This window comes from Artemia franciscana, chromosome 2 (assembly GCF_032884065.1).
Source record: "Artemia franciscana chromosome 2, ASM3288406v1, whole genome shotgun sequence".
In the NCBI taxonomy this organism is placed as follows: domain Eukaryota; kingdom Metazoa; phylum Arthropoda; class Branchiopoda; order Anostraca; family Artemiidae; genus Artemia; species Artemia franciscana.
The window spans coordinates 8,706,178-8,719,813 of NC_088864.1; the positions used below are offsets into that span (position 1 = coordinate 8,706,178).

Here is a 13,636-nt window from a genome sequence, read left to right on the forward strand (position 1 = left end):
TTTGCCAGATTATAGAGAACAGGGTGTGAAGAAACAAGAGCATTGCAGGACCTCCATATTTTAGCAGCTCTGAATTTAAGCCACAGATACCCGCAGCTTTATTATTCTTGAGTCTTTTTACTGCATGTCCAATTTCTGAGGGGCTGAAAGGCTCATCTGGAGGAACATCTGTTCCAGGTCTTTGACTGCAAGGTTGGCTGGGACTATCATTAGGAGGTGCAGACGGACCAGTATTATTGAGGAGCGAACAGAAGTGGTCCTTCCACCACTTAAGACAAGAACCTTCGTCACAGAGAAGTGCACCATCCCTTGACAGGACGGGACCCAAGGTGGGAGTTTTATTTTCAGTGAGGTCTCGGAGATGCTTGAATAGGCTACCCATGTCTTTCTTTTTTGCAGCTAGCTCAATTTCATCGGCTTTCCTTGCAACAAACTGGGTTCTATCCCAGTGAATGAGTCTGTTCCGCACTCCATTGAGCCTCCGATATGTGGTCATATCCCCAAGAAGTCTTGCCTTCCGTCTTTGCTCTATGACTTGCAGTGTTTCATTAGTTAGCCACGATTTCTTTGGATAACTCCTCTTGCCAAGCACTAGTTGTGCTGCTTCACTGGTCTGCAATTTAAAATGCTTCCAGAGATCTTCGCTGCTATTAAGTGAGCCAAGGGCCTTGAAGCGATTCGATATCTCGATACTGTACTTCTGGCGAGTATCTGGTTCCTTTAATTTCCCAATATCTGCAGCGACGGGTTTTCTTTTCGATCGTTGTGCATGGAGGCGAAGCCGAAGATCGGCGCACACAAGCCTATGGTCTGCGTTTCCAAGATCTGCTGATCTGTCAGTTCTGCAGTTCTTTACCAATGATCTCCAGCGTTTGGAAATAGTGACGTAGTCGATCATCTTCTTTGTACGACCGTCATTACTATACCACGTGTACTGATGAATAGTTTTGCGTTGGAAGTAGGTGTTTGTAATGTAGAGGTCGTGAGATCGGCACAGTTCAAGTAAGCGAAGCCCATTGTCGTTAAGTGGGTCGGGGGATACAGGACCAACTGTGCCATGCCATAAACCCATATCATCGCTTACTGTCACATTAAAGTCGCCAAGGAGAACAGTTATATCATGGGGGGAACTGTTGCAAGGCATCTGGACAAAGCAGAGTAGAAATCCTCCTTAGTTGCATCATCAGAATCGTTGGTCGGGGCATAGCATATGATGACAGTCATCTTGCCATGTTTGTGTCCAAAGCGGGCCTTCATTAATCTGTCCGATACAGCTTCGTGTAAAATCTCCCATTGACAAAATATGGAATTTAATATTTTCAGAGGTACCACTATACCACCTCCAAGTATAGATCCAAGTGTCTTCCATGTATTATTTATTTTCTTGTTTAATAGTTTTGACCACTTAGCGTCAAAGGGGGTTATAGAAACTTAGAATAGGTAAAAATTGACAGCTCTATGGGATCTTTTCAAGAGTTGAAAAGGATTGGAGGGGAATCAATCCCTCTTCTCAGCTCTTTCTCGATTCCCCCCTCCATAACCCACAAAATATATTATTAAAAATTTTGATTAGGCTCGGAATAGTTGAAAAATTTGAAGGTATGCCTCTGGGATGATCTGATCCCCACTAACACCTAGGCTGAAACTAAGTAGTCTGCCAATTGCTTACAGGTACGTATTAAAGTGGAAAACGGGGGAATGTTTGATCTTGGGATTGATCTTGCAGATTATTGCCTGTGTCAAAATGATCGTATATTTTAGTTGGGTGTCAGGGGGCCTAGAAACGGACCGGAAACTATCTATCACACATCGATTTGAAACTTATAGCTATAGCTTCTTTGGCCAAGGGATACCTAGTGTACAAAAAATTGCTTTGGGGATCCCCCCATCTTCACAGAAATAAAAAACAGATGGCTAAAATACTTCTTTTCCAATCGGTCTGAAACATATATTCTTAAGTTCTTGCACTAAAGGGGCCTCAATGTGGAAGGAAAAAAAGCGAAAAAACTGGTTCAGCCCAAAACAGGGTTGGACAAAAGCCAGAAAAGGGTCGAAATACTTTTACCTCTCATGAGAACATGGTAAGAGTCTAATTCAATCAGATACCATGAGTACCTATGCCTTATTTAATGGCCAAAAGTGGTTGGAGCGTGACTAGCATTTCTTCCGTACCCTATTTTGCTACCCAGCTCCCCGTAATACAATAATACCAGAACAAAGTTTTGAGACAGTATTTTTGTTCAAAAACGTCAAAAACTCTAATAAACAGGCCACCAGGGTCAAAATCATCCCCTCAGTTCCAGAGGCAATGGCCCTAAATTCTTATAAATAGCCCCTGATTCCCTGATTTCGGAAAAGTCCCCCATTAGATCGTTTTGACACTATGCGATAGCCATTTTTCAAAACAATCTAAGGTTCTAATGAGTATGCTTCCAGGGTCAACCACCACCGCAGTCTTAGTAACCATAAGAACCATAAATTATATTTATTACCAATTTTCCAGAGAGTGGCATGCGTTTATCTCCCCTCCGGAAGATAATTTCCCCGCAAAAAACACTCGCCCCGAAAAAATACTCCCCCCATGGAAAATACCCCCACGGAAAATAGCCCACGCATAAAATACCCCCACAAAATACCTCCGGTAAATACCCCCCTATGAACCCCCACAAAAAATCCTCCCTCAGAAAATACCTCCCGAAAAATACAACCCCCACGCGGCTGGTTGGTCTGTAATCACTTTGGACTTATAACTTTCAACTTCTGATCAAATCAAACTCCAAAAATTCTTCGGCCTTTGGCTACGTGAACCTGAGTTTTTGAGGTTTATGCAACATCTCAAGAGTAGATTGGGGAGTCGACTTATAACTTTCAGGGAGCATTAGAGGGGTCAAATTGAGCTACATTTTTTATTTGGAATATGGGGCAGTGATAAATGGAAAGAAACTATGTTCATCCAGGTTATCCAAATGGCATATCTTCAACACAAATACAGAAGAGAGAATAATAAAGACTTTTTTCCCAAGACAGTGAACGAACAAAACCTATTTGAATATTTCGGCCCTATACCTAAGGGCCGTCTTCAGCAAAGAAAATAATAAACAATAACACACTTACAATTATAGTTCTCGTTTAAAAATCCATTTTTTTAAATAGCCTAGGCATCATTATATCTTAACGAAAAGTTCAGCCAAGACTCTTTTGTACATATCATTATTTACATGTCTTCAATGTCCCACGAATGGCTTGGTGGATGGAGCTTAAACAATCACATACTCTTGGGGAAAGAAAGGGGGTAGTGTGGAGGAAAAGTACTTTAGGTATTGTGTTTGAAGGAGGTGGATGGGGCTAAAAATTATATCTGATACACCTAAATTTGTTTGTACTATAAGCACCTATGGGTATTAGCAGAGAACTCCTGGTGTATTTGAAGCCGTTTCCCTCATGATGACGTCATTCCATAGCTTTTTTCAACCCATTTCTAACGGGTATACAACGGATTATTTTGTATTGGATGATAGTGAATGTCTCGCAACACTTAATAGGGATATAAGGGACGAGTCGCAACATCTAATAGAGACAGCGAATTTAATTTTTGACCTTTTTTTTAAATTATACTGGAAAATCATCTATCTCCCTCATGTAAAATTTACTCCCAGAAAACTTTCTACCCCATGGAAAATCACCTATTCTTAAAATTCTCTCTATACCCTAAAAGTAATTTCACATATTTTCCATTAGTAAATATTGTTTGTTAACGAAACGGCAAATTACATAATTACATATTAAATCCTTTTCCAAGGAGCTGATAGGGTCATTTCATTCCAGAGGCACAGTTATGCGACCTTTCAACTATTTTAAATCCCTATCTGAAAGAAATTATCGGACACCTCTGTGGAATAAAATGGGTGTGGAAAGAGGGAAATCAGCCCGCCCATCTTTTTGATCATTTAAAAAGACCACTTGAAATTCTGAATTTCGTTCGAATGAGCTCCTCCTGATCTTGTAGGATCACTAGTTTGATACGGTCACCTCTGGAGAAAAAAAAAACACGCATCCATAATCTTTCTTCTGGAAAAAAATCAAATTAATTTTTGTATATGGGATCTTAAAATATAGGGTTCTCTGATATGCTGAATCTGATGGTGTAGTTTTCATTAAGGTGATAACATCTTAAGGATGTTCCTCCTTCTTTCAAAAGCAATACAAATTTTCTCAGACTCGTAACTTTTGTTGGGCAAAATAAAACTAAATGAATTTTACGTATTTAAAATCCACATAAAAATTAAATTCCGTTTATGTATCAATTGTTATAACAATTCCGTTTTTTGAAGTTTTGGGCACTATTGGGCCAAGTCGCTCTTAACTTACAGTTAGTTACCACAAACTTTATGAAAAGGCCCGCAAAACATGTGTCTTGGCCCAAAAGCTGTCAAGCGAAAAATATAAGACCTATGAAAAGGGTATTTATCAAGCCTATTTGTCTCAATAGCCAGATTGGCGGATGGTATAACATTTTTGTCTAAATGCACATCTAGTCCGTAGAAAATATACAGTCATTGTAGACCAACTATTCATTAAAAATAACGGCTGGATCGTTTTTCATATTTGAGTACCGTCTATTACTGTGTTTACTAACGAATTCGCTTATGGGGAGGGGCTCATTAAGCCTAAGGCCTCAAAAGTGTAGTAGCCAATGTTTCCAAACTTACGATGGAAGTATTTCCCATGAATTAGATTAATATTGAGAACCCTGAGTATGGCATTAAAACGAAGAGAAAGGGGATAGATTTTTTTTACATGAAAGTGAATGGCGACATAAAATCTTAAACAAGCAGAAATGATTCGTTATATGAGGGGAACACTCCCTTCTCAACCCCCCATTCTTTCAGCTAAAGTTCGTCGTTTTCCCCCTCAGTGCTATAAGATAGACTTCTCAAACACGAAGGCAATTGGAACGGTTTAAAAGTATTCTTCAAATTTTTTCAGAATGGAAGATCCTATTGCAAGAACATATCCAGGATTTTTTCGGAGGGGGGGGGGTAAAACAACTTTAAAAAACACATCAAAATTCTTCGTATTCATTTTTGTTACGTTTATTTTATATATTCATTGTGTTACGAGTCTAACAAACATTTCAGTGGGGGGGGGGTGTTAAATCCCCTACACCCGATGGATACAGCCTTATCTTACAGATACACATTTGCTTTAGGCAATAAAATTTTCAGTTAAAATGTTTTGAAAGGCAAGTGGTAAATAAAACAATTGCAAATACCCATTAGATACATTGTATAGTCACAAATGCTTCTAATAAACCGCTTTAAAATTGTATAGTAAAGAGTAGGGTCTGAGAAGGGGGTAGGCTCCCTCACATACAGAATAGCTTATGTTCATTTTAATTATTTAGTGTCACTCTTTACTTTCATTTGAAAAGAATTCTTTCGAAACTAACTACGATCAAGGTGTTTTGGCACCTCAGCTAAAAAGTGAGATTGAAATCTGGCATGGAGATAATTTTCCACTTAAAAGCGGGACTGCTGAATTATTAATGTTTGACAGTGATGGTAAAAATCTTACTTGGCAATATTATTTTTCTAGCATCCACGAGACCCAAATTATATAATTATAAAACAATGTTTTAGCCTAGGGGATCGTGGAAATTATGAAGCCAAATTAGAATTTAATTAGGACCATCTACGGATATTTCAGGTCAGGCTGGTATTTGTTCACTCCTTCTCATGTTCACTGGGCCCGGCAGTAAAGTTTGCAGTATGATTTTCCCTTTCAAGTGGAAAAAAAAGGAATCACTCAAAGCAATGAGATAGAAGATTTAATTCTAAGATAAAGCTAAAAAATGTAATTTGGACCCTAAATTTTAAAGAATTAATATAATAAATATCCCACGTATTTTGTATACTCAACTAGAGCGTTTATTTAAGACATGGACACTGGGGAGGGAATCGCCTTCACCCCAAATCTCATATTTCTTACCACTCTCCCATATTTTAGTTTTTTTCGCATAAATTCCCGAAAATGCTCTGTTAAGACAAAAAAAAAGATCACTCACGGTTACCTATTTTCTGCTTCACCAAATTGTCGTAAAATAGCATCCTTGTTAGATAAACATTCTGTAAAACAGCAAATTTGTTCCTCAGAGTGAAATGGCGCTAATGGTTTCATCCCCTCCTCATTATGGGCTAAAACAAGTCTCCCAAAAGGCCAAAAAAATTTATAAAACTAATATATTGTTATTTTAATTGTTTTTAGTGTATAATTGTTATTTTTGTGCATTTAAAAATTTTAAATGAAGAAATGGCACTTTATATTAGCGTGATCTCTTTTGTCACTTAAAAAGAGCACTAAAACTTCTTTCGTTTCAATTGCTCCCACTTCTGATTAGAAAATTCTACGGCTATTGGTTCAAAACGATCATCCATGGTGAGAAAATACAAATTACCACGAATGCAAGACCATTTTTCTCGGGACAAATACAAAAAAAACTTTTGATTTTTGCGTATATGGGCTTGAAAATCCTTAGTCATATAGCTTTCGGGCATGAGAGAGAAAACATTTATTGTTAAACCCAAACAAAAGCAGTAATAACAGCCACCCCGAGAAGTAAAAAACTTGTCCGAGGTGGTGGCAAAAATAAATTAGAAAATAATACAGGACAAAGAAAAAAAACTATCTATAAAACCAATAGTACGACCTAATCGGCACCACAAGCCCTTCAACAAACAAAATCAACAATACTAATACAATAATATCCCTAGAGGCCAGAACACATTAATGAATTATTTATTTACACTTATTGACTTTTGAATTATTATTGTTATTATTAATTATTAATTTTTGCTTATTGAATTATTATTTTTGCTTATCGACTTTTGCAAATTTGGAATCAGCAGTAAAACCAGATTTTTTTTATCCTTTTTTTCACTTTTTTTCTTTTTTTCCTTTCCCTTTTTTTCCTTTTTTCACTTTTTTCTATCCTTTGTTTCCTTTGTGAAAGTTTCAGTTTCTATTGACCTATCTCTCATAACCATAAGTGGTTACTATCTCATAGAATACGACTCTGTATAAAAGGCATGAAACTATATAAAATTGTTAATGCATACCAATTTAAATAAAAAATATATGCTATGTATCGTATAAATGATTATTTTCCCAATGAGTCATCAGTTTTGCGCTGAAGTATGTTGTAGCTATCACGTATTGCAAGACACTACTGTTTAAAGAAAATTTTACTTTTAGAAAAATCAACAATTTTGGAAATAATTTCTTATAATTAGTCTACTGAGTTTATTACTTTTTTAAAGTCGAAATAACATCAGAAGCTGTGACCACCGCCCCATTTATAATTATTGAGACCACTCCAAGCCAATTGGAAGACATAGATATCCGTGAGATCTCACCCGAGACTGGAGAAGAAGAACTAGAAGAAGAGGCTCAGCCATTCCTACTGGAGAACGCTGCACCTGCATTATTGCCACAAGTTCGTATCTTCCCATTTCTTTTTTCTCTGTTACTGCTTTCTCTCCGTTCCCCTGCTCCCCTGTTCATGGTATGGATCACAATAGCTTTCCTCCTTTAAATGTTTCAGCTCCGTAATCGACGAGGCTGCTGAAGGTTCACCTGCAACGGTCGGGTGCAATTTTAGGGTGTATGCCTCGTGGTAGTTGCTACGATACTTAGATAAGGTCATATGACAGAATTTTTGATTCAATTCTATCTTGCCTTTTGCTCTATCTCTATAGGTTAAGTACGGTCCACGTGTTGGCTCTTGAAAATTTGAATTCATAAACATTTGGCCAATATAAGACTGTTGATTACAGAAGCCCTTTACAAATTAATTTTTAAAAAATATTTACTCCACTAATAGCAAGGAGAAATATTCAAACTTAAACTGAATAAGAACTACTCTGTATATGACGGGGGCTATCCCTTCCTAAACCCTTTCTATTTATATTAAAGTCTTAAAATCCTTTGAATATACTTCTCAATCTAATTCAACCGGCCTTGTCTTTCAGCAGTCTTTCTTAAAGAATTGTGACGAAAAGTCAGACTTTAGCGTAAAGAGTGAGGGTTGACGAAGAAACGGCCCCCCTAAAAAACTAAATAATTTCTGTCTGTTTAAAGTTTCAATGTTGCTTCTTACTTTCAGTTGAAAAAACTTGTTTTTTATTTAATTTCTAACAATTTTCAAATCATGCCGCAAAATTGCTTTCCCACCTCTCCCCCCGTTGTAAAATTTTTCCTGGACAAATCTCCCAGAGACTTTCCTCTCCGCAGAAAATTATCCCCGTGGAAAGTCCCTCCTGCAGCAAATACACCTCAGAAAAATTCCATATGTTTCCGTAACAAATACTATGTGTGAGATATGGCCAAATGGCACTATATGGGTCATGGTACAATGGTCTATGTGGGTAATGTCATAGCCAAAGGCAAAGCTATTGGGCCTTTCAACTATATGTCTTTGGGTGAAAAGGGCGTACGGGGGGGGGCTAGTTGCCCGCCAATATTTCTGGCTAATTAAAAAGGGCATTGAAACTTTTGGTTTCCGATCAAATGAGCCCTCTCCCGATTTTATAGGATCAATGGTTCGGTACGATCGCCCCTAGGGAGAACTAAAAAAAAAGTGAAATAAATTAAAATAAACACGTATCCGTGATCTTTCATCTGGCAATAAATACAAAATTCCACACTTTCATCTATAGAAGCGTGAAACCTCTATAAAAACGTTTTCTGACATGTTGAATTTGATGGTGGGATTTGCATTAAGGTTGTTTGATTTTTTTTACTCTTCTTTCCCCCTTTTTTTGAAAATTGGAAAAAAAATTCCTAGTCCCACAACTTTTGATGGGTAACATTAAATGTAATGGAGGTTATATATTTGAAATCAACATAAAAACCATTTCTTTGAATTTTGTTAACAATCAATTTTATACATTTTGGAATGTCAGTTTTATAAAAAATTCCTTTTGTAAAGTTTCGGTTAGTACTGAGCCGAGTCGCTTACGCTTACAGTTCGTTATTACAAACGGTTTGATTCATTGCCGCGAACTGTTTGATTTTACTCCATCTTACATTTCGGGCTAAACAAGCTCTATTTTTGATTTGTATCAAACGAAAATCTTATATCAAATAGTTAAGGGTCCTTGTGAGTGATTTTTGTTATGTTGTATCAAAATATAAATTTCTCATATTCTCTTCTTTTTTTTATTCTTTTTACTATAGTTAGTAATGACGAAGTGTAAGTAAAGTGCAATCCGTGCCAATAGTAACCAAAAGTTTCAAAAATCAAAAGTCTGGGAACAAAACATCCATAAAAATCATAATTTGTGGTGATTAAATGTCTAAAATTCCTTACCCTTCAAAATTTATTAGCGTTAGTAAATCTGCACGATTTTGGTAAAGGGGAAGATCCCCACAAGTGATTCAATCTCGATAAATCTTGTATCATTAAATGTTTGATGCCCAAGGGCTTTTGTAACAGAATTTCTTGCTCCTAAGCACGAAAATAAGAACTTCATATTTTCTATTTCACGGGTGTGTCTTTTTTTCCAGCGGCTTTGCGGTTATTTAGGTCAAAACCGTTTTAGGTAATTTACCAAGACAGTTAATCCATAATGATTGTATGATCCCAAGGAAATTCCCCTTTTCACCCAATTGAAAAATTAAAGCAGACTCAAGCTTGGGCTTAATTGATAAAATGTAAGAGGGAAGTAAACATATTGCAATATTTTGAATTTAACACTGAGAATATAACTTAGTATCGTATGACTGAATCACTATGCAATCACAAGGGTGGCTTGTATTGAAACAGGAGTATAGAAAGTCAGAAGATGGCTGATTCAAACGAAAATAGCAAATTCTAGTGTGCTTTTATAATCTGGAAATTATTGTTTTTTTTTGGCTAAGAGTCTCAGTGTGGCTAACATAACGTGGTGTTAAAATTCAAAACAACTTTTTTAAATATTAAAATACATAAAACCTGTGCTTTCGGGGGCAATTGGGGCAAACAACCTTCCCTTCTAAGGTAAAGGGTCCAGAGCCATGGAAAAATCTTCAATATTTTTGCTTTTTATGCGGTGTTTATATTTTATTCTTGGCAAAACAGCAAAGCATTTTAAATATACAAAAGAAAAAAAAAGATGTACCTGTCCATTGTAACTTTTTTTTCAAGAAGCTAAGTTTTTCAAATTAATATATATTCGTTTTATATTGACATATAACTGGTGCATTGCCCAGAATTCTTGCGTTAATACCCTTAGCCTTAGTAGCAGTAGTTGTGGCACCAGTTTTATAGTAGCAGCAGTAGAATTAATAGTAGTAGTCTTAGCTTTAGTGTCAGCAAATGCAATACCAATAATAATAATAGTAGCAGTAGTAGTTGTAGGAGTAGAAGCAATAGTAATATGATGCAATCATTGTCTTTTGGTTAGTTCAACATCCCCCACAACAACCTTGTAAGTCTGAGATTCATGCACAAAACTGTTCCTAAGATATTGCTGACATGTACTTTTGACAACTGCATATGGATGGAGTGTTGGGATTCAGTTTATCTTCCCCCAAAAATTTCCTGAAAATTTCACCTTCATACCCTTTACCCCCCAAAGTCACAGATGAAATTTTGATATAGCCATTTTGTTCAGAATAGTTGAAAGTTTCAATGACTGTGCCTTCGGAGGTAACTTTGCTACTCACAGCCCTCGGGGAAAGGTTTTTATGTTATAAAAGTTGTCCACTGTTTACGTATAGCCGTCTTTGCCGTGTGGTTAGTGCCCCGAATGTAAAATCCTGAGGTCTGGGGTTCGAGTCTTGGTGTCTGGGGGAAAGAAGACACGGAAAACGTCGGATGATCTGCCCACAATCACGCATTGCACTTGCGGCCAAAGGAATTGAATCACGAGTTCGGTACCTGCGCAGCGCATTCCATTGATCAGCAGGCGAAAACATTTTTTTTACGTACAGTATTTGTTATTAGGAATTTTCTGGGGGTTGAGGGAGGAATTAATTTTCTGCTGCAAGTATTTTCCATGTGGAAAATATTTCATTAGGAAGGAGATGTCAGGAGGGTGAAACTTTCAGGAGAAATTTTACACTGGATGAATTTTGTGGAATTCCTATACGAAATTCTTTTTATTTGTCTTACTTTATCTTTGTCGAATCTTTACATTTGGAGATGTTAAGGGTAATTGTCCGGGGTAATCTTTCACGGGGATTGAGTTGTCTTGAAAATCATTCCACGGGGCAAATTTTCCCGTGGAGGAGGAATCATGACTCCCATTATTATTCATAAACCGGTTAGAAATTAAATAAAACACGTTTTTTTCAACCGAAAGTAAGAAAAAACGTTAAAACTTAAAACAAAAAGAAATTATTATGTATATGAAGGGTATTATCCCCATCTCAATGCCTCGCTCTTTATGCTACAGTTTGATTTTTTGTCTCAAATTCACAAGAACGGCTCCTGAAATACAAGTATTGTTTAATTAGAACAATAAAAAACTTTTTTATAAGTTCCAAATTAACTTTAGCTAGAAGAGCGTGGTATTGATTAGGGGAAATCCCCCTCATATACATGATAATTTCTATTTGTTTTGAGTTTTAATTTTTCTCCTTACTTACAGTTGAAAAAACTTTTTTTTATTTATTTTTTTTTTTAAGTTATTTTTCCAACAGTCATGAGACAGGACGAGTATCCAGATGTACCTTCATCAGGACTCTTCTCAATATACTGTTACTGTCTCAATAGCTCATTCGTAAAGCATGTGGCATAACATTTTCTTAATAAAGCTTTCCCTTTTTTGTTTGCTTAAACTACAGAGCTATAAATAAGACCAGTAGCATGAATGAATCTTTATTCAAGTTACAATGCAAGGTCAGGGCCATCAGAAGTGCATATGGCCTGTGAAGAAGTGAAGAACTACATGGCTAGAAATAAGAGCAGTAGCAAGAATGAATCTTCCTTCAAGTTACAATTCAAGGCTACGGTCATCAGAAGTGCAGATGGCCTGTGAAGTAAGTTAAGAACTACAGAGCTAGAAATAAGAGCAGTAGCAGGAATGAATTTTCATTCAAGTTACAATGCAAGGCCAAGGCCATCAGAAGTACATCACACGGCTGAATTTGGTCTTCCTAATTTGTTGTGGTTTTTCCAAAAGTAGGAGGCTCCCTCATTGCTGGACCAGCTTTCCAGATAAGAACAAAAATAGACAAACTTTAGAGAAAAGAGTAAGGGGAGCTAGCAAGATTAACTGACACTAGAGTCAATAAAAACAAAATAACCATCGTCATCTAGTATTTGATGCTCAATACCATGCAGAGAAAGAAAGTTTAAGTGTTGTTTTATGGTTTTTCTTTTTCTCAGGAAATATTCGTAGCAGAAACAACGGAAAATACCACCTTGATATCGCCAGAGGTTGCTCAGTACCATTCAGAGAAAGACAGCCATTACAATTTTGCCCAAAACGATGTTTTCCCACAGAGCGTTATGGATATGGTAGCCACCGGTGGAGACAGTGGATTTGATCGTGAGTCCTGCTCTTCTTACTTTTAATTCAAATTTCGACAATTAATGACTTGAATTATTAAGACAAGAAAAAAGTAAACAACACAAAATTTGCATAGAAAATGTTTCTAATATTTTTTTTAGCAGGTCTTACTGATTTTTTTTTTTTTTTACTGTCTATATATTGCTTAAATTCTAAGGCCGTGTCAATTAGCATATAAATTAATGTCTAAATGTTTGCTTGGAGGTGAAGATGCCTTAAAAAAATTAAACGCTCTTGATTCACAAAAGGGAAACCACTGGTATATATTAAATAAAAAAACAAGTTTTTTAAATGAAAGTAAGGAACAACATTAAAACTTAAAACAAACAGAAATTACCCCGTATATGAAAGGGGCTTTCCTCCTCAACACCTCGCTCTTTACGCTAAAGTTTGACTCTTTCTCTTAACTCTACTTTTTAAAACAATAAGAAACTTTAGCGTAAAGAGCGGGGCGTTGAGGAGGAAAGGCCCCTTTCATATATAGAGTAATTTCTGCTCGTTTTAAGTTTTAATGTTGCTCCTTACTTTCATTTAAAAAATCTTGTTTTTTTATTTAATTTCTGGACAGTTTTGAATTAATGCATGTTTTGATCTTGGCTCTCCGCACATAAATAATTTAAACGAAATTTTTATATTAATAAATTGCAATTAATCGGAAGATTTTGAGAAAAAAGGAGCGAGGGAGGAGGCCTAGATGCCCTCCAATTTTTTGATTACTTAAAAAGGCAACTAGAACTTTTAATTTTTTACAAACGTTTTTATTGGTAAAAAATATAGGTAACTTACGAATTAACTTGCGTAACGAACTTCTATATTTGTATGTTTTTATTGCGTATATGAGGGGGTTCAACCCTCGTCTATACCTCGCTCTTTACGCTAAAACTTAAATTTTGTCCCAATTCCATAAGAATGACATCTGAATCACAAAGGCCGTAGAATGAACAGTTGAAATTACTAAAAATACTTTAGCGTAAAGAGTGAGGTATAACGAGGAGGTAAACCCCTTATATACGTAATAATTTTTGTTCGTTTTAAGTTTTGATGCTGCTTCTTACTTTCAGTAGAAAAAACTTTTCATATTT

At 36.3% G+C, this 13,636-nt stretch overlaps 1 protein-coding gene across 2 annotated transcripts in view; it reads left to right on the top strand.

Annotated features, from left to right (window-relative positions):
- Window positions 1-13,636, top strand: part of LOC136037040 (uncharacterized) — a 90,193-nt gene that overhangs the window by 60,535 nt on the left and 16,022 nt on the right. For both annotated transcript variants that reach the window (XM_065719459.1, XM_065719468.1), the window contains 2 exons: window positions 7,317-7,492; window positions 12,371-12,533. In XM_065719459.1, coding sequence (XP_065575531.1) covers window positions 7,317-7,492; window positions 12,371-12,533 — 339 coding nt within the window. The remainder of the gene's footprint in view (window positions 1-7,316; window positions 7,493-12,370; window positions 12,534-13,636) is intronic.